We start from the raw sequence: 22,467 nt of genomic DNA, 5'->3' as shown, positions 1-22,467 counted from the left end.
AGTGACCACTGGGAAAGTAAACTTGGTCTGTGACTTTTATGATATACTACGGCTGCCGTGTAATGGTCGTTGGTTTGATGCTTCCTAGTTTAATTTTTCTGAAAGATATTCTCTGGTACTTGTAAAGGATCGTTCTATAAAGTTAGGTAATGACTTTTTGCTTTTCAATTAGTCGGGTTTTTTGAACAACGATATACCTACATTATTTACAATTAAAATAAAAATGTCAAGAAACCAAAACTGTTCTAATTATATTAAGTAGTATGATCGTATACTACAAACCCCAAAACAGTTGATTTAAAATTCTCTTCTTGCATTTTTTTTTCAAATAGCAATATTCTAAGAAACTAATTGATCAATTTTGAATTATGGCTACCAAGCAAACAACTATCTCGTTCTCTCATCCTATCTCAATATCCATATTTTGAGTGGTATGCGCAGTGGATTTACAAATCGGAGGTCCTGGGTTCGATCCCCAATTGAGATTTTCTTAATTGGTCCAGGTCTGGTGCGAGTCTTAAGTCATGGTTAGTTACCACCCTACCAGCAAAGACGTAACGCCAAGCGATTTAGCGTTCCGGTACGATGTAGTGAAGAAACCGGAAGGAGTGTGGATTTTCACCTCCTCCTAAAAAGTTATCCCGCTAACATCTTAGACTGCATCATCACTTACCATAAAGAAAGATTGCAGTAAAGATTAGCAGTAATGTAAAATGTAGAAGAGTAAATCTCTTTCTCTTTTACATTACAGCTAAATATCCAACAGCCAATGAACAGTCGCCCAAGTATCCGCGTTCAAAGCGGATCGACCTTGGACTAGAAAGCACCCACTTCTGGCCCATGTTTACCGTTGGCGGGTGTTACACGTCGTTTCAAGGTTGGGCGGAATGTTTTAATGGCATAGCGACATGTTATTGCAAATTTTCCTGCCGCGTTGTTTTGAACGTTCAAAAACAAACTCATTTTTTGTTCGTAATAACTTTTATTATCGACGCGTACGTCATGGATTTTTTAATCGTAGGTACTTACAGACGGAACAAGCTAAGGCCCGTTTCTGATGTTAAATAGAAAGCCACTGACTATGTACTGACTTGCCATTAAAAATCACTTTACTTTACGTACATCTCCCATAATAAAGCAAAAGTTCCTAGGGCATTTATAGTTCTACAGTATTTTTTTGTGAGATAATCGCTAGGAATATGACCTTCGGAGAGCGTAGTTTCAAATCCAGTCTGAGGCATGCACCACCACCAACTTTTCAGTTACGTGCATTTTTTTGAAATTAAATTACACGTGTCTCAAACGGTAAAGGAAAAACATTGTAAGGAGGAAACCTGTATAACTGAGAATTTTCTTAATTTTTTGCGTGTATATAAAGTCTGCCAATCCGCATTTGCCTAGCGTGGTGGACTAAGGTCTAACCCTCTCATTCTGAGAGGAGACTCGTGCCCAACGATGAGCCAAATTTGGGTTGTTAATGATGAGGAAAAGTCGATCATGTATTATAATTGATCCATGCTACAACGCCAAAGAAAGATACATAGACACACATACAGACACGTCAAACTTTAATAAAATCCCTCTTTTCTACATCGGGGATTAAAAATTGTTTGGAGAGAGGAGATGATTCAATAACCAAACTTTTAAAAGTCAATTAAGAGCTTACAAAGAAGAAATCGATATGAAAAACTGTTTCTAAAATTAAGGAAATTTGTAATTATATTTTAATTAGTATTTAATGGAACCAGAACACTCCATCGCTGTACTTGTTGGCTGCACTCGTACAATTATCGGATTTGAATACAATGACACGGGAGACACGAGCGAAACCAAAGTTCAAGGGAAAGTTTAATAACCTACTTTAAATGGGGTGAGTGAAGATACCACTTTGTTTCTTATATAGTAACCAAGGACAAAATAGGCATTCTGCGTTTGCACACATATTTTTAATTGCACAGAAAAGAGCATGGGGTCCTTTCGGCCAGGGATAACGGTTTTTGGAAAAATAAAAAATAAAAGTATACACGTGAGAGTAGGTATAGTAATAATTTAGCTTTTAGCGATCTCAGTTCTGTGGTAATAATAATTTTAGGGGTGGTGGGGATGATGACTAGGTTTGAATATATTGATTTTTATGATATATTCGGTTAAATAAGTTCGTCGTCGTTCGTCGTCGGTATCAACCCATATTCTGCTCACAACTGAGCTCGAATCTCCTCTTAGAATGAGAGGGGTTAGGACTTAGTCCACCACGTTGGCCCAATGCGGATTGGCGTAGAGAATTTATAAAATTCTCTGGTATGCAGGTTTCCTCACGATGTCTTTCCTCCGTTTGAGACACGTAATATTTAATTTCGTGCATGCCCTGGAACGTATTCGAACCTACACCCTCTGGAATCCGAGCCGGAGGTCATATCAATTGGGCTATCGCGGCTCCAGCACATAATAAGTGTTATTTTTTTAAATTTTATTCATTGAGAAGTTAGTCCTTGACTTGGATGGAATCTCACCTGATAGTAAGTGATGATTCATTATAATAAGATAGAAGCGGACTTACTTGGTAGAAGTACAGGTTTATTCTACCTATACTCAACGATCTCCTTTTAAAAAAAGAGGTCAATGACCCATACCCAACGATATTTTTGCCCATACCTCTGACAGTTTCTGCGTGGCATCGTACCGAAAAGCTAAATAAGGCTTGATGTGATTTTCCAGGAGAATGGTAATTAGCTACTTCCAACGCGTACCACCAGAACAGATTTAAGCCAACTTTTTTTTATTTTTTTTATTCTTACAAGTTATTATGTCTATTATTACAAGTTAGACCTTAACTACAATCTCACGTGATGGTAAGTGATAATGCAATCGGAAATGAAAGCAGACTAACTTATTTGGAGGAGGATGAATATCCACACCCCTTACGGTTTCTACACGATATCGTAACGGAACGCTAAATCGCTTGGGGTTACGTCTTTGTCGGTACGGTGTTAATTAGCCACGGCCGAAGGATCCCACCAGCTAGACCTGGACCAATTAAGAATACCTCAATCGGCCCGGCCGGAGATCGAATCCAGGACCTCCGTCTTTTAAATCCACCGCGCATACCACTGCGCCACGGAAGCCGTCAAATTTGGAAAACATAAAATCCTAAAGTTAATCATAAATTTGCATTGATTATTATTTAGAGTTGGCGCCTTTTGAAATTTTAATAGTTTCCTCAATATAGCTTATTTGCTGCGTAAAATACGCAGGTATTTCAACAAGGTTCGTCATATTATTTTGTTTAAGAGAAACACCTACAAATTAGCTGTTTTGTTGCCTCAGTTTTGAGGCGTGACATATCTCTATTATAAAATCTTTGGCTGTAGGCATGTCAGTGATGCTAACGCACGAGTCTAGTAGTTTTAGACATTTTAAACTACAATCTGAAAAAAAATTCGTACTGAGCTGAATTTTTGTATACACTTTTATTACGGTGTTATTATGAAGATGTGAAAAATCGACTTCGATATCGTGCCGGCTAAAAAAGTTACAAACGTCAAAAGGTCACGAATATCAGTTTTTCGCAAATATTTCACGACCCATAATTGCTCGGAGGTAAATAGAGGTCATTATAAAAATTGTTCCTCATGATTTTTCCCTAAATAAAACCTAATATTACTGGACTTCGAGATTTCACCCAAAAAGGGATTTCACTCGTGCACCTATCATGAACATATCGGTGACCCAAACCCATATGATTTTTCCCTACCAAAAACTGCCAAACGCGGCTAATGAAGTTTTCACTTAAATATTATTTTATTTCAAGTACTTTACAAGTCCTCTTGAAACATCAGTTGACTGTCTGTAAAGAACCACCGGTTCGGAAGGCAGGTTCTGCTGAGAAGAACTGGCGAAAAACTCAACAGTTGCTCTTTAAAAAAAAAAAAACTTACATTACAATTGCTTATAGTTTTACTTTCTTTGTGAAGGCAGAAGCTGATCCGATGGCCTCCAAGCACCTTTATCATTAAGGAATCTTTAAGGAAGGAAATTTATCAATGGTGTAGTAACCTCGACTAAGTAATTTTATTTGCTTCATCTTCAATTTTGCTTCATCATCATCATCATCATATCAGCCGATTGACGTCCATTGCAGGACATAGGCCTTTTGTAGGGACTTCCAAACATCACGATACTGAGCCGCCTGCATCCAGCGAATCCCTACGACTCGCTTGATGTCGTCAGTCCACCTGGTGGGGAATCGACCAACACTGCGCTTAGTAGTGCTGGGTCGCCATTCCAGCACTTTGTGACCCCAACGTCCATCGGCTCTTCGAACTATGTGCCCCGCCCATTGCCACTTCAGCTTCGCAACTCGTTGAGCTATGTCGGTGACTTTGGTTCTTCTGCGGATCTCCTCATTTCTGATTCGATCACGCAGAGATACTCCTAACATAGCTCGTTCCATCGCCCGCTGTGTGACTGAGCCTTCTTATGAGGCCTATAGTTAGCGACCAAGTCTCGGAACCATAGGTCATCACTGGCAACACGCACTGTTCGAAGACTTTTGTCTTCACGCAATGAAGAATTTCGGACACATTGCTTAAAGTTATTTAATTACTTAAACATTGGCAGGTCCATCACAGTCTTGGGAATCTTGTTATAGAAGAGTACACCCAAATGTACAAACAATATAAAATATAAACATGTTTAGTTAAGTTTATTACAAGTATTTATAGATCACATTCTTTTGTTATACGGAACAGACGGTGACCTGCGTGCTCTGCTACCGCTATCGTGTGTTATCAGCTGTTATCACTCAATAGTAAGAAGCGAGGTTTGTGTGTAGGTTTGTAGGCCTTATATCGAATTTATTAAAAAATGGAAACGGAGGAATGTTAGAAATCGGTTTAAAACATCATCAAAAAAGATAGTATGTTAGTAAAACGTTTTATTCAAACACAAAAGGTATACAACTAAACTAATAAAATAGGCATACATTAAAATAAATTAACTAAATCTATAAAGATAAACTAAATTAAAATAAATTAACTGTAATCTAATTTGAAATAAAATAATACTAATTCTAATTCATCTATACTTACGAGTATAATAAAAATGTAACAGGTCAAATTCTGTACATTGAAGATGTTTTGTACATTCTTTATTAATCGATACTATGGTATGTGATAAGCCAAAAATATATTTCTTTATTTTTCTCTGTCTGTCTCTCTGTCCGTGTTTGTTGACAAGCATCTCGCTGAAACTACTTAATGGTTTAAATGGAACTTAGCACGATTTGAGACCATAATACAAAGAAGGTAAGATACTTTTTGTCGCGAAAATATGTATAATAATTAATCAGAAGGGGTAAAATAGATGTTGAAAGTTTATATGGAAAGTCCTTTATTTTTCAAGTAAAATTTGTAAAAATAGTAATATTATAATGCCAAAAAAAAATTAAAAATAAAGTAATTCAATATTTTAAAAAATTCTACCCCTAAAGGGTTAAAAAAGGGTATTATTAATGTAAATCATTTACGTTTTGAGGTATATTTATTAATATATAGACAAAACATGCGAAAATATAATATATAGAAGAAATAGAAGGGGGTGAAGTAGGGGTTGGCAGTTTATATCGATTTTAACGCAGACTAAGTCGCGGGCGTCCGCCAGTTAAATCAATAAATAAAACGATAGTAAGTAAGATGGAAAAACAATAGCATTTAACAGAAGAATTTAATAAAAAAACGAACAACAAGTAGGTAGGTAATGTAATTTTATTACATTCTGTATAATAATGCTTTTACGTAGTGTTTATCTAAACTAGTACTAAAGAGGTAGAATTAGATTTTATATTTGTTTGTTTGTTTGTTACGAGTAGGCTCTGAAATTAGTGGATCGATTAAAAAAATATTTTTCACCAGTCACCAATGGAAAGCTCATTAGGTGTTCTTCCTAAGAGTACTTAAATGGTGTGATCCTAAATTGGACAGGCGTAAAATTACAGTTATAACAGATTTTTATTTAAGGCTTATATGTGAAGGTGGAAGCTGATCCAATGGCCTCCAAGCACCTTTATCGTTAAGGAACTCATCAATAGAGATCACACAGGAAGTAAAACTTTAAGAAATTGTAATTGTTATCAATTGTAAATTATAATTCTGTATGACTTTTTCATTTCAAAAGAGCAACTGTTGAGTTTCTTGCCGGTATCTTCTCAGCAGAACCTGCCTTCCGAACTGGTGGTAGAATCTTTACAAATTGTCAACTGACGTGTCAAAAGTGCTTGTAAATTGAACCTACTTTTGTATATAAAATTCAAACAGTGCGTGTTGCCAGTGATGACCTATGGATCCGAGACTTGGTCGCTAACTATAGGCCTCATAAGAAGGCTAAGAGTCACACAGCGGGCAATGGAACTAGCTATGTTAGGAATATCTCTGCGTGATCGAATCAGAAATGAGGAGATCCGAAGAGCCAAAGCCACCGACATAGTTCAACGAGTTGCGAAGCTGAAGTGGCAATGAGCGGGGCACATAGTTCGAAGAGTCGATGGACGTTGGTCACAAAGGGCTGGAATGGCGACTAGTAAGCGCCATTCCAGCACTTTGTGACACCTGGATTCGCTGGATGCAGTTGGCTCAGTATCGTGATGTTTGGAAGTCCCTACAAAAGGCCTATGTCCTGCAGTAGACGTCTATCGGCTGGATGATGATATAAAATTCATTATTTTATTATGTTATTTGTTATTGTATTCTTGTTTACTTTAAATCTTTGTTGCTAACTCCCTAAATTATGTAATGTAGAAATAATTAATAGAAACTTGATTAGCTTAAGTGTTTCTTATATTATGCAAATTATTGTTTTTGTTGTTATATATTAATGCCGTTTGTTTCCTAAATAAATGAAAAAAAAATGTGCGCAGTAATCCATACTACTTACTATACTTATAAAACTGTATGTACCACTTGTACATATAGATTTGAGTTTCTATACATTTACGCCAGTTCAAAGGATAGCGGAGTTAAGTCCATTGTCCATTGCAACTATTTTCAAATCTTAGCTTTCTGTATTCTCCGTTAAAAATAAAAAAATCTCGTGAAAGAATTATTTTGATACGTTAATTAGTTGTCAAGATATAGAATTTAAAGTGAACGCGCAGCGACAGCCTGCGTTTAATGTGCGTGACGTCATCGTACAACACTTGCACGACCCGTTCAGGCAATTTCGTACTTCTGCCTTACCTACTGACGAACTAATTGTTAGCCATTAGTCAAAGAGTAAAATAATATAAGGGCCATTAGTACGAAATTGCCTGAACGGGCCGGGCAAGTGTTGTACGATGACGTCACGTACAATATCGCGACTGTTAGCGGAATATTTATGCGAACTTTGAATGCATGTAAAATCACAAGTATATGGTATTTTTAAATAAAATACATGCTAGTGTATTAGTATATATAAAAGTTCTAATGTAGAAAGTTTCAGGTGATTTTGCATACCTAGTGAAATTCTCCATTTCACTTAATTGTATAATTTTAAATATGAGAAGGTAAAGTCGAATGTTATAGCTTGTATGCTAGTACAAACAACGTCGTTATCAATTATCAGCTCCTTTATTGTGGATTTCTTTGAGAGTGCTGGTAAAACGCGCACGTTCTAGACATGTGAGTTACATTTTTATTTTTATTGCTGTACCTTGTACTGTTGTATTAATTGTTAATAAAATTAATGTTTATTTTTAATTTTTTTTTTTTGTAAAGCATATTACATTAGAGGCACATTTGGACCTTTGTAGTTTTTGATATATTTTTCTAGTAATTAAAAACAAATAATTATTATTTTATTTGTATTTTACGGAGAAGAATTCGTAAGGGCAATAGGGGGCATATTTGGATCCTCCGTAGGTTGTTCAAAATTTATATTTTCGTATAGTGAAAGACAAATATTTGTCGGCGAATGAGAATTTGATCGGTTAGCAAAATCTACGTTAATTATTGTGATAATATTATAATCAGGTTTTCATGTAATTGGAATTTAATTAAATTTAAAATAAATAAATTAATAAATTAAATTTAAATTTCTTTAAATAAATAAAACTGTAAAACATTGATAACGTGACTCTCGTCCAATAGCATTGCGTCCAAAAATGTAGCCGGTACGCTTGACAGGTACAGGGATACCCTGCCTCCACTGTAGTCTGCTAATTGAGTTGTAATCGCGTCTATGAAATGCATAGTCGTCTTCCATTTGTTAAGCATAGGGAATTTAGTCTGCTCCGCCGACATATTAAATTTGATTTGCTTTCTTGGTGAAACCATTATTAGGCTCTTATGTAGCTATCCTTGACAACTGCTAAAGATTAGGGGTTGATTTGGACTCTACGTAAATCGTATCTTTTGATTTTGAGGCTGTGTTTGTAGTGGGCTCTTCGCGGACCAAGGCGTATTTGAATCCCTCCCTTTTTTACTCTTTGCAAGTTAACTACAATCTCACCTGATGGTAAGTGAGGATGCAATGATGAAAGTGGGCTAACTTGTTAGGAATAGGTTGATAATCCACACCCCTTTCGGTTTCTACACGGCATTGTATCGGAATGCTAAATCACTTGGCGGTACGTTTTTGTTGGTAAGGTGGTAACTAGCTGCCGAAGCCTCCCACTAGCCCAGACCTGGACAAATTAAGAAAAACTTCAATTGGCCCAGCCGGGGATTTTTGTTTCTTTTGAAGGAAATCTTTACCTTCATTTGTACTGGAGCGGTTAGCAACCTTAATCAAAATCTTACCCCTAACTCTTTCACCACAAAGTAAATTGGTAGGCTAAGGTACGTTTTTCGAGATTTGCCGCTCGTCTATGGGCTCCCCAAATTCTGATACAGGGCCCCTCCAACGCACGCTACGCCACTGTATTCTATTATTTAAAAAAAAAACTTTTATCTACACCTACTCGTAACAATAGTATGCGTCTTGAAAAGTATACCTAGGTAGGAACATAACAAAAGCAACATTATCCTTCATAGCGCAACTAGGTTTAAGAAAGAGGAAAGCTTATTAGACCCATTATGCTACTCCAATGTGGGCTGGCGGGTTTAATATTGGCAAATGATAGTTATAGCTATGTATATAAATATTCCTAGGTACTTGTCATAAAAATGAACACGAAGATGATAAAAATACGTAAGTGATATAAAGATCGCTTTGAACTGTTTACGTGTAGTGAATCACTAATGAAGTTATAATAATATAAGATTTGATTATATGTTTGTTTGCATTGAAAAGGCTCCGAAACTACTGAACAGATTTGAACAATTATTTCACTCTTGGGAAGCTACACCTGCGTAGTAACCTATCCCGTTAGATCAGAGTTTCTCAAAGTTTCGGCTCCACGTAGGTACCCCTGTTAAAATTTCCAGGTGACAGCGAACCCCTTATTAACTAATGAATCGCCCCTCCCCCCCCCCCCCCCCTCAAAGAAAATAGCACGTCATAAAGTACCAAAAGTCTTTGTAATATTAATGTTATGGGTGTGCTTGTTTCTTGTCGCAAATGGATTCAATGTTAGAAGTAATTTTAGACAATTTTAACCTTAATTCTGATAATCACTTATCACTATCTCAAGCCACCATTACGTGAATCTTGTCGCGAACTGCCCCTGCCGTCCAATGGCGAACCTCTAGGAGTTCGCGTACCCAACTTTGAGAAACCTTGCGTTAGAGTACGGGGATAAAATATAGCCTATTACACACACAAATAACGTGGCTATCTACAATTCTTTGAAAATTGGCCTCACGAGTCCTCCTTAATTGTTCTAATTTATTGCCAATATTCAGCTCTGTACCATTCGTATTAGGTATTTTGGCCCAAGTTTGTATGCTGACTAGGTTCCTTTAATAATTTAATTTTGTTTAAATTATACATTTTATTTATTTAATTACCTATTTATGATCTTTTTTTTGTAACTTACAATAGCTACTTAAATATACCTAACCTTGAATTTCATACCCACGGTAGGGCAACCAGTGTCATGTCTTATTGTTCTTCTCTTTGTCGTAATTTTTTCGATCGCGGAAGATCATGTAAGTATTTATATCATTATCCGTGGAGACTTTGCCATTGTTGTAATATTAGTTGGTATGCTGGAAAATTATAAAATAAATAAATATACCCACTCGCACAATGCACACCTCATTATAGTTAGCCTCGAAGTAAGCGTGCCTGTGTTAAGCAGTGGCGTAGCGAGCCTTGGGGCCCAAAACGATATAGGGCCCCTATATCGTTGGGGGCCCTATATCGTTGTATAATTTTAGATTTATTGTTTTAAAATTGTAATTAATTAATTAAATATTCTTTATGATTATGATAATGCATGGATTATGATTATCTAACGGAATAATTAAGTAATGTGTTGTTTTAAAAATTGTGACTGATTAATAATAACAACAATGAATTCCTACTTTAAGTTAAATGAATTGTAAAATATTGTGAAGAAGAGAAAATAAAAGGCTTTATTATTATTATTATTATATCGTTGGGGGCCCCAAATGAATGGTCAAGAATTCTCACAAAAAAAACTAAAAACAATGCTTGCTATAAATATGACAGTGACTTAACCTATTATGTATGACGTATCCAACTTGGGTGCACGCATAATCTGAGAAAAAGCGGGTTTTTTTTACTTTGAAAACTGCAGTTTTTTTATGTTTTTTTCCGGAACGCAAATGATTAAGTGAGATTGTGGACATTATACTAATTTTTGCTTTTACACATAAGGGGCCCCTGTAGTTCGGGGGGCCTCGTATCTATACGGCTGACACGGCGGCAGGTGCCCCCTGGTGATAAGACACAGAAAAGTGAAAACGTATGGTCAAGGGTACTAAGATAGCGGATTTTATCATAATTATGTATTTATAAACTACATGTATCTACTCGTAAATACATAATATAATATAATGTATAATATATTATATACACGCAGACATTGGAAAACACTATGCTCATCACACAAATATTTTCCAGTTGTGGGAATCGAACCCACGGCACCCCACGGCTGTGGATGCAGAAAATGCTCCGAAACCGACGTTTTCAATAATAAAATCATAGATACCATAAATTATGTTACTAGAAGAGAAAAACATTTTCTTGCTCAAAAAGTTCGCCGATGTGCCAAAGCGGCGAAGTAACATTGGTATCTGTACCTATTAAGTAATTTTCTGTATTATTTTTTCCGTTACCAAACAAGAAAACGAGCAAATCAAAAAATGTCGTAAATCTCAGGCTGTATGGTCAACGATCTTTGCCCCTTATTAGACAAATTAAAGTTAAATTAAAAATGTCGTAAAACGTTATAGTAAACTTATTTTGATAAAGTGATGATTTCATTATTAACAGGTTAACAGTCCACAGTCCATATGTAGTCTGTGGACTGCACTACCCTATTAGTCCACAATCCGTATGTGGTCTGTTCACCTATACCACTTTAAAGCGTACAGGGTCTATGGACGTGGCGGGAAAGTATTTTATTTACTGCCGACTTGGCAGGACATAATTAGTGAATAACTTTAAAACTGCTGGGACATAGAAATAGAAAATACTCCTTTTTTGAAAACAAATTGGGGTACGAAAAAAAATGTATCAAAATCCCTTCTTGCATGAAAAACATGAAACAGTTTATTTATGTAAAGATAAAGATCTGTTAGAGAAAATCATTTATGAACTTTTTGGAAACGGAGCGAAAGTTGGAAAAGTTGCAACAAGTTTGCACACTTGCAAAAGTTTTCTCGCCTTATTTATGGCAGTTTGTGCAGAATCCTGACAACCTAAGTTGATCATAGCAACCTACGCACCTTCTAGTCAGTTGTCCATATTTTCCATATACTTCTAATCACCTTCTTCTAGTCAGTTTACTGTCTAGTAATCGCTACCAGTCTCCAGACCGTATGTGGTCTGTGTGAAAAAAAAAACATTTCAGTAAAGTAAATATATTACACGACATTTGTATTCATGTTTAAATGAATTTACCTTATTACAGCTATTTTCATCAAAAACATACGTGGATTTGTGGGGCATTCCCACCTTAATACGTGAACCTAATTAAGATTTTTTTAGATATAAATTAATTTCCGGGTGGTAAGGGTAAGTCAGTCTTGCATTGCATTAAAGAATGCAATGCAATACAGTAATTTTATTAAAAATATTTCATTGGCACTGATGGGGATTTTAATAGAGAATTTAAAAAAAGAAACATTTTTACCACCTACCGTTGCTGCCCGTAGCGGATTTTTTTTTAAACTTTAGAGGAAAAGTTTCGTTAAATTAAATATATTCAGTGTTCCAAATCCAATCTCTAATATTTCACGCAATCGATTACCCATTAGTAAGTTATGGTACCTACCGGAAATTATTGCAAATCGTGATGACTAGCAATACTATAATAGCTTAATTATCACGACTAAAATATCATCATATGATTGATGTATTCACAAATTATATGAAACAACAAAATATTTATATTGACCTTTGCACATTTTGCCTTGTGTCGACTGATAGTAGGTGCTGTGTGTCGAAGTGAAATGATAACTTTCATGTTCAAGACATACGATTAATTAGTTTTGAGGGCCGAGTGGAGCAGTGGGCAGGGAAGTAGTGAATCTGCCGCTTGATTCCAAGGTCGTGGGTCTGATTCCCAACAACAACAACAACCCCCATTCTTTTTCAACCTTATTGGCCCCCTTATCAAATAAAATTCATGGTGTTGACAACCATAACACTACCAAGTTTTCGAAGTCGTCGTCATCAACCCATATTCGGCTCACTGCTGAGCTTGAGTCTCTTCTCAGAATGAGAGGGGTTAGGCCAATAGTCCACCACGCTGGCCCAATGCGGATTGATAGACTTCACACACGCAGAGAATTAAGAAAATTCTCCAGTATGCAGGTTTCCTCACGCCGTTTTTCTTCACCGTTTGACACACGTGATAATTAATTTCTTAAAATGCACACAACTGAAAAGTTGGAGGTGCATGCCCCGGACCGGATTCGAACCCACACCCTCCGGAATCGGAGGCAGAGGTCATATCCACTGGGCTATCACGGCTCTTAACAGTTTTGTAAACCAATAAAAAAAACATTGTCAATGCGTTAGATTATCAATTAATTTCACGAGATTGTGAACTTCAACATACTGCTTACTATTTGACGTGTTATTATTCGGTACATTGTAGGAAAAACGTACAAATAAAAAAAACCTAACCTAACCATTGGTTTCTGAGCCACTCAAGTTCCGGTTTTTTGGAGTATGTTGCAGTATATTATCAATTAAAAGTTGTGTCTTTACTATTGACTTTTTTTTTTTTTTCATAATTGACTCCAACTTCATATTAACTTCACAGGGATATAGCGGAAGTAGTGAACATCGTGTTCGAGTTCCTGTGGACGATACTGAAGGTGAACTACGAAATACTGCGCGGGGTATGCAAGACCATCCTGCCGAACGAGCCCAAGGATGTTAAGGACGATGTAGTGTTGGTATGTTTAACTCATCACTATCGTCGCCGTCATCGTCGATGTCGTCGTCGAAAGAGATAACGTTTACGACGAAGAGAAAACGTTTACGTAAAAAAAATGTTTACGTAGAGAAAAACGTGTCTTGAAATTATGTAAAATTCTAAATGTAATTAGGACGATCACAAGTACCTACTAAAATTTTATTAAAAGAGTAAAATGAAATTGCAAATATGATTCTGGTGTAGGTACCTGCTTATCGAATTTCAAAGGCATAAGGGCGGCAAAAATTTAACAGATTATTGGCGGCAAATTTAAAGCCTTTCGGAACTGGAACAATGGGGATTTTCCTAAGGGAATAGAATTTTGGAGTGTATGTAGCTGGTTAAGAATTCCATCAATACCTTTATTCATCAAGGGCAGGGTTTCAACACCGAAACATTTTCATCAGGAGACCTTTAGATTATGTAGACTCACTCAAATGCTGGAGAGCGGAGACCAACCTCCACGCGAAACACGTAGATAGCGGTTTCTTCTTGGCTTTCTGTATATAATGGATGGATAACCTATCAAGACTCGCAACACCTAGTAATTTTTTACTCCAAACGTAAGCCACTTCTGTGGCTATGTGAGCGTAAGAGATAAGCTAATAACCCTCGCCGACACGCACACAAGCGTACTACGTAACGTAGCGATGCATCAAGGGCTCTTATTCCGGGGCACATAAAGCGGCTTACGAATCCTGCAAATTCCTGATAAATCTATGTGTTTAATATAATTTTATACACTCTAGATAACTGGTGCAGGCCATGGCATGGGTCGGGAGATGGCGCTGCGGTTCGCCAGACTGGGCGCCATTGTGGTTTGCGTCGACATAAACGCTGCCGGCAATGAAGAAACCGCCCGGATGATCAGACAGGAGAAAGGGAAAGCACATACTTATCAGTAAGTTTAAACACAAGCGTAATGCTATAACTTCATTGATGACACTCCCATGATATGTGGGCGATGGGGCGGAAAGGACTGCGCGGGTGTCAAGTCGTCCGCGCGGTCCAGAGGGCATGAAGTCGGGCGCGCGGGAGGATCACTACCCCCTCCCGGCCCGTGCGGACCATCAGGAGTTGACATCCGATAAAACTGATCGTGTGATCAGTTTTTTCGGATGCGCAGATGCAGGATCGCATAATGTCATCAACATGCAGATGGCGATCAATAGACGTACGACAATTATAGTACGAACGAATAACTTTTTCCCCGTTGAGCGCCGCAAGATAATTATGTATTTCGATCTCATAATTAATTTAATCTTTTCTGTTCACAGATGTGACGTCACCGACCGCGCAGCAGTGATGCAACTGAAGGAGAAGGTGTCGCGCGAGGTGGGCGACGTGGCCATCCTCGTCAACAACGCGGGCATCATGCCGGCGCGCCCGGTGCTGGAGCAGAACGAGAAGGAGATCCGCCTAATGAACGATGTCAACGTTAACGCTAACATTTGGGTAAACACTAGTTTAGTGTATTGTGCATAGATGTGACGTCACCGACCGCACAGCGGTGACGCAACTTCAGATGGTGTCGAGCTAGTATCTTCATTTTCAGTTAAATGATCGGAAGGAGGGAATAGATGCTGATAGTTTAGGCATAAAACACTACTTTAGATACATTCTTCTTGTTAACGAACAGATGGTATAGTTATATTTGACGGACTAAGCTGATTGTCCACCATGTTCGTTGCAACATTTCGCAGGCAAGGAACACATCAAAGTGCTGCCTTGTATCCTAACTGAGGCGTAGGTAAGAACTGCCTGCCTGTGAATAAACTGCCAACCATGCTCTTCAGAGCGAAAAAACTCTACTTCTAAAACGAAAATATGTTGAAAAATATATTGCCAGTAACTACGTAGGTATGATGTAACCTCTGCCTTTGATTATTATGACCTCTACCTTCGATTCGGCGTTGGTTGGAGTACGGGACATGCATATTGCACCTCTAACTTTCAATACTGTGCATTTTAAGAAATTAAATATCACGTAAAGGAAAAACATTGTATAAGGTAACCTTTCTTTCTCTTTCTTAAGAGAATAAGGAAAATTTTCGAGTATGTGAATTCTGCCAAAAAAATTCACCTGTGTGAAGTCTGCTAATCCGCATTGCGTGGGCGATTAGTAGCCTAACATCTCTAGAGGAGATTCTGAGAAGAGATTCGTGATCAACAGTGAACATAATATCGGTTGTTAATAATGAACTACGTTGCCTAAACAGTCAATTATTAGGTTAAAACAATGTTTTTTTCTCCCACAGATGATCCAAGCATTCCTGCCGAACATGATGGCGCGTAACTACGGGCACATAGTGGCCATGTCATCCATGGCGGGCCTGATGGGCATCCGCAACCTGGTGCCATACTGCGGCTCCAAATACGCAGTGCGAGGCATCATGGAGTCGCTGGCCGTTGAGCTGAGGGACGACCCTCGAGGACTTACCGGAGTGAGTTGCTTGTAGTAGTAGTATCATCATCATCATCATTATCAACACATAAAGTCCACCACGCTGGCCCAATGCGGATTGGCAGACTTCACACACGCAGAGAATCAAGAAAATTCCCTGGTATGTAGGTTTCCTTACGATTCTTTTCCTTCACCGTTTGAGACACGTGATATTTAATTTATTAAAACGCACACAACTGAAAAGTTGGAGGTGCATGCCCCGGACTGGATTCGAACCCACACCCTGCGGAATCGGAAGCAGAGGTCATATCCATTGGGCTATCACGGCTCTCATAGAAGTAGTAGTATCCTAGAGATAAATTCAGCATCAGCTTTTATTTCATTGTAAAAATTGCAAGTGGAGGAAGGACACAAGCGGAGAGGAAGGCTAAAAAAGAGATGGTTAGAGTGTCTGGAAAAAGAGTAATAGTTAGAGTTAGAGTATAAGTTAACGAATGGAATAGAATGGAATGGAAATGGAAGGAACATATTTTCCCGACCCTACTTAAGTAAGGTAAAGGAGACTATGATCAGCTTTTACTCTTTATTGGTCTGAGGCTTTTACGCCATCAAATTGTTATAATCGTTGAAATTTGATGGGAATCAATGAAATGATGCAATATATGGTGTAAGATCGTGTTTAGAACATAACTAGCCATGTACATAACCATGAACATAACTAGTCTAAGTCATGAACAGAGTATCACGAGGTTTTGTAGGAGTTCAAATAAAAATATTGACTACGCATATCCCTGCGATATATTTTAATGATTCTGTGTTAAAGCAAATGAAATTGGCGTTTAACAATGTTATTAAATTACATATATTATACTGAAGTTTAATGACTTTTTGTTATGAAGTCAATGCAGACAGCATTCGATCGATTATAATCAGCAGATACACATCGAAAGTTCCCCAATGTCATCGGTACAGGCACTCTCAATGCCCTCACGATTCAGTGCATGTAGTAATAATGACATTGGAAACCAACTCGGCTTATCTGTCAATGATTTGGATTAAATTAAAATGGCACTAGATAACCATAACCAACAGATAACACTGGCAGATAAGGTATAAATTATTATCGGTTAGTAGTAAATTAATCATCTTTTATTGACATTCCAAAATTTGTTAGCGTTTAGTGATACAGTTCCAAGTACACCCACAATCATGAAAAAATAGATGAATTTTCATAAAAAAGACTTCCCTATAGGTTTTACCGCAAATAAAAAATTTAAATTCACCTCAGAATAGAGAATCTGAGTAACGAATAATCATTCAGATCTTCGAACCTTCAGGTTCCAAAAAGGAAGAGTTGATTGTGCTGTGAGTGGATGTAGAAAAACCTGTCGAGTGTTCCGTAGACCCTAGTCAACTGCTGGTCTATTCACTAACTTTGAGTAACTTTAGTGGACATACACGAAATGTACTAACTAGCAATTGATAGTGATTCATAAGTCACTTGATTTCGTATTCACTAATCATTTATTGGCAAATGATAAAATTACTAACCAGTGTGTTTGACATTATTTTCGTTAACAATGTGCTTTACGGAATACGAAAAATGCGGTTGTTATTGATTTAACGAAGTTAGTGATAGCGTCAGCTGGTCCACTTTGGGAATCAATGATAACCAACAAGGCAATCCAATACATCATCATCATCGTCATTATCAGTCGATGGACGTCCACTGGACATAGCATCCTCTTGCATGGACCTCCAAGCATAACTGTCTGGAGCCGCCAGCATCCAGCGGTTTCCTGCAATCCGCTTGATGTCCAACAATGCGCTGTCCGGTGCGGGCCGCCATTATATCACCTTGAGACCCCAACTAAAGTCACTGACATAGCTCAGCGAGTCGCGAAGCTGAAGTGGCAATGGGCAGGCCACATAGTTCGAAGAGCCGATGGACGTTGGAATCCAATACATACATGGTACAATCTATACATTTTTTAAAAAAATTAAATATCACGAAAATTAAATGTCTCAATCGGTGAAGGAAAACATCGTGAGGAAACCTGCATACCAGAGAATTACCTTAATTCTCTGCGTGTGTGAAGTCTGCCAATTCGCATTGGACCAGCGTGGTGGACTATTGGCCTAACCCCTCTCATTCTGAGAGGAGACTCGAGCTCAGCAGTGAGCCGAATATGGGTTGATGACGACAATCTATACATGGTATTAATTTGTCCAGATAAAGTTGACGACGATATTCCCGTACATCGTGGACACGGGGCTGTGCAAGCACCCGCGCATCCGCTTCCAGAAGCTTATGAAGGTGCTGGACGCGGGCGAAGCCGCCGACATGATCGTGGACGCTGTCAGAAGAGAGATCGTGGAGATGACCCTCCCACCAGAACTACACTACATGAATAGGGTATAATTTTTTTTAGTTTTTAACCGACTTCAAAAAAGGAGGAGGTTCTCAATTCGACGCTTTTTTTAATGTTTCTTACCTCATAACTTAGCCATTACTTGAAAGAGTATACTTTCAGATTGGTCCCATTTAATTTTCATGAAAATCGGTCAAGTAATTTTGTGTTAAAACGAAAATAACGAAATTGCCCGTACTGGGACGCTTTTGTTACTTACGCTATTGTTACTTACTTGAACACACTAAAAACAGAAAAATAAAATCAATGAAATGTTATTTTTCGGTTTTTAGTGATTTTGTAGTCAGTTGAATTTTTTTGTTACAAAGATTTTATTGTCTCTCATGTTGTTAAGAAGACAAACCAGCGCTTTTTGGCTTAGATTTTGAAATTTTCATGTCATAAACTCGCCTAAACAATTTGTTTTATTTTCAGTTCATATTCCGGTTACTACCGTTCCAAGCCGCTTGCACATGGAACGACTTCTTCAACACCGGCGTCGACGCACAGGACTGACTTCATTCTATTTAGTAATAACGAATTACTGCTGATACTGAATCTAGACACAGGTTTATTGTTGTTACTTCACGGTTTAAAATATGTAGTAAAACAGGAAAGATCTAAATAATTGCCATTTTTCTTTTAATCTAATAAATCCGTGGTTCTAGATTGAGATAACCACAAAATATCCTCAACGTTATTCCAAAGACCCATAAAACTATGAACATAGGTTTGTCAGTATACTGATGTGCAAAAATATGTTATATTTTATAGGATCTGGTATCGCAACAATCCGATTAATTAGAATTCATTACAATGAATATATGTTTGTTTATTATCTACTAGCGTTTTGTATTTTTTTAAAAGGTTTTAAAAAAGCAGAATTCTTTCCCCTGTATTCATCTTTGTACATTAAAAATCATATCAATATAATTCAAAAATCATAATAAGTAGATTCCTACGGTTAAAAAAGCTTTAGGGCAAGGGCTGTGCCAAAATACATGAGGATTTGAACCAAAGGTTTGTATTTTTTAATGTATTGCTTACTTTAAAGTTTATTTATCTATACCTAAATAAGTATGTTATTTGTTAAGAATTATTTAAGCAGAACCAAAACTATGGAATTTGAAAAATAATTGTTCAAACCAAATGTAAATAAAATCTGCTAATATATATTTCGTTTCACTTTAATAATAGATAACTATGATATTTTTTAGAGAAGATAAACATTCAAACTAAAGATATAGTGACTTTTTTATTTAAGTCCGTCAAAATAAGTAGGTACATTATATTGTCTCAAATGTAAAGAAATATTATCGAAAACTGCCCCTGCATTCTGTAAAGTCACAGCGATGTGACATCGCTCACTTCCATGGCGACTGCGTTGTTAGTGACATTTTATTTTTGGCATCCCATGTTATAGGCGAATATTACATCAACGAGTATAAAATAGCGGAATAACACCTGTGTTTACATTTGATGTGACAGAACACAAATATCGACAAACAAAATGAACTGATAACCTTTTCCTTTCAAGATCGATAACAACCTCACTTATCAGTCCTTGTAAACCAGACAACAGCACACTTATCAATGTAATTCTTATAATAAAATACAAAGTAAACGATTTTTTTATCTTTAAACGAGTTTGTTCACACTCGTAATATTTCTATTTGAACAGTAGCCATGTGGCTCGTCTATTCTCTTTCTAAAAACGCTAACGCTTCGAAAACTAAAAAATATGTATGGGAATGAGAGATCCGATCGATTACTTGGTCACGTGACCTGACGATACCGTTGATGATCGATGACGTTATCATTCCCATGCCTTAATTAATTTTTGAAGCATTTGCGATCGTAGAAAGAGTATCGACGTACCACATGGTTACAGACCCAGGCCTCCTCCTTTCAGGGGGATATATTTTTACAAAGCTGAATATACGCACTAATCTCTGGAGCCCAATCCGTATCGGAGCAGCGTGGTGGATCGCTCCGTATCCAATCTCTTAAATGTCGGATTATTTTTGTGTACGAGTAAGGTAGCCAGCCTCATGAGAAGTGACGCGAGCGTCCGCTAGTTAATATTGTAAATGCGAAAGAGAGTTTTTGTTTGTTTGTTTGTTACCAGTGACGTAACTATACCATAACGAGTTCGCAGGTTGAAAAAGAAAAAAAAAAAGAAAAATCCTCATGTGAGTTTTTTCATGATTAGATACTTTCTAGCTCATGGTCTCTGCTGCAGGGGTCACCGTCGAGTCGGGCCCTTTGCCAATCCTGTCATCTTATAGTTACGCCACTGTTTGTTACGCACGTTGTGACGGTTCAACTATTCGATTAAAATTCACGAAATTTTGTGTGGTTGTCAAAGCAAAGTGCATTAAGGGCACTGTAAAAAAAAATCCATTATTTCTAGAAAATTTATAAATGTTATTTTTAATTACATATTTTATTTAGTTTAATTAGCTTTTATATTTTTCATACGTTATTATAAACATAATGTGGGTCAAACATAATCTTAAGTTTTGTAGCAAAAAACATAATAAATTATAAATTTAAAATTATTTTGGGTTGATTTTATTTTATTTATTATGTACGTATGTACGTATTATGTTGTAAATAAAATACAACATACGTATTATGTTGTATTTTATTTACAAATTCAGTTGCACTTACATCTCTAAGCTGGGAAGATTAATTTCTTAACATTAACTTGCCACATTAACATTACATGTGCCTAAAATATTTCTATTACACTATTCTATGGTAAACTTATTTTTTTAACTATATTTTATAGATTTTTAGTAAACTTAGCTCTTGACCCAAAGACGTAACCCTAAGGCACCGATAGTACCGAGTTGTACCTTATGTCCAAGTCTAACAGTATTCTGCAGAGCTATAGGACAACTGGAGTGGTCGCTCCAGAGGACTGACTTTGACAAGACGCCCGTTAAAACTGTTTTACCTGAAATATTAAAATAAGTTATTTTTTTATTTTACATTTCACCTAACACAATACACACTGGACAATTCCAAAATTTACCGATAGTCAGGACTCTTTTCTTTTGTAGAACATCCAGTTTCATTAATTACTGTTTCGTAGTTAAATTCTTGAGAAACGTAGCAGCTTGACGTTTTGATGGTAAGCATTGTCCGAATGCCTCTAAAAGTAGGGGTTCTTGTTCAACTGCTTCCCTGCAGAGTTATACGTTTTTTTTAAACTGGTAAAGGTAATAGTTTTAAGTACGAATAAGTACTTAAAAGAACATTGGACACTTGAAAATTATTATGTATTTTTTTTATTTTAGCAGCAACATGAACAGTAAACTTTTCAAGTGTTAATCTAATTATTATGGTTCATGAGATACACCCAGCAGTCAGACGGAGTATTAGTGAAATTGTCTTTGCCATACTGGATACGGTACTCTAATAAGTAAACCAGTAAATCTCTCTAAGAGTAAAGCCACACGGTGTGGTGCGGCGCCGCACCGGAAACATTTTGCCGCATCACTGTACAGTGTACACATGTGGTACGCGGCGCCGTAACTCGGCACCGTTGCGGCGCCGTAGCTAAAAGTAACGGAACGCACCGTTTGGCATTTCATTGATTTTTATATGCAGGACGCCGTAGCGACACCGCTTAGGTGCCGCGTCGCTACTGCACCGCACCGTGTGGCGTCTTCCGAAGTAAAGAGCAAGTGTTATAATTGAACCAAATTAAACCTTTATATTTTACGAGATATATTGAGACTCACTTGTAGTCTTCGACAGAAACTTTTCCGTCTTTGTCGACGTCCATTTTCTTAAGAACCAGCTCGACCAGATCCCTGACTCCTTCGTCCGGGTCTTCATCCCCTGGCTGCTTCAACAAAGAGTTCCTATAATTGAATAAAACTTTTTATAAATTTTCAGGAATTTTAATGTTTTATTTAAATAATGTTTTATTCTTTGCGTGCTTTGTAAAGGGATTTTTTATTAAAAACACACAAAAATAAAAAAAAGGTTCACATAAGAAGTGTAAACATCGACGTAACATAGTTTGCCTGTCCACTTAGTTATCTGACTTAGTTCCCTTATACTACCTTCCATAATTATTATTTGTTAAATAGCATAAAAAGAAGAAAGCT

General features: G+C 37.1%; 2 protein-coding genes across 5 annotated transcripts in view; one reads left to right on the top strand and one right to left on the bottom strand.

Annotated features, from left to right (window-relative positions):
* The first annotated feature begins 2,497 nt into the window (after window positions 1-2,497).
* LOC112054494 (epidermal retinol dehydrogenase 2-like) lies at window positions 2,498-20,904 on the top strand. Of its 2 annotated transcripts, none has more exons than XM_052891298.1 (7): window positions 2,498-2,516; window positions 13,373-13,508; window positions 14,278-14,429; window positions 14,806-14,983; window positions 15,787-15,972; window positions 18,166-18,348; window positions 18,779-20,904. In XM_052891298.1, the coding sequence occupies exons 3-7, from the start codon at window positions 14,299-14,301 to the stop codon at window positions 18,857-18,859; spliced, it is 759 nt and encodes a 252-aa protein (XP_052747258.1). In that variant the 5' UTR covers window positions 2,498-2,516; window positions 13,373-13,508; window positions 14,278-14,298; the 3' UTR covers window positions 18,860-20,904. The 2 variants fall into 2 exon arrangements, with proteins under 2 accessions (XP_052747258.1, XP_052747255.1); XM_052891295.1 differs by lacking the exon at window positions 2,498-2,516 and adding an exon at window positions 7,579-7,652.
* Window positions 20,905-21,040: 136 nt separating this feature from the next.
* The window catches only part of LOC112054493 (calaxin), a 292,161-nt gene continuing 290,734 nt past the window's right edge, over window positions 21,041-22,467 (bottom strand). For all 3 annotated transcript variants that reach the window (XM_052891316.1, XM_052891317.1, XM_024094292.2), the window contains 3 exons: window positions 22,096-22,218; window positions 21,384-21,535; window positions 21,041-21,305 (listed from right to left, as the gene is read on the bottom strand). In XM_052891316.1, coding sequence (XP_052747276.1) covers window positions 21,430-21,535; window positions 22,096-22,218 — 229 coding nt within the window. In that variant the 3' untranslated portion in view covers window positions 21,041-21,305; window positions 21,384-21,429. The remainder of the gene's footprint in view (window positions 21,306-21,383; window positions 21,536-22,095; window positions 22,219-22,467) is intronic.

Source organism: Bicyclus anynana, chromosome 1, assembly GCF_947172395.1.
Source record: "Bicyclus anynana chromosome 1, ilBicAnyn1.1, whole genome shotgun sequence".
In the NCBI taxonomy this organism is placed as follows: Eukaryota; Metazoa; Arthropoda; class Insecta; order Lepidoptera; family Nymphalidae; genus Bicyclus; species Bicyclus anynana.
This window is presented reverse-complemented; position numbering and strand designations above follow the sequence as displayed.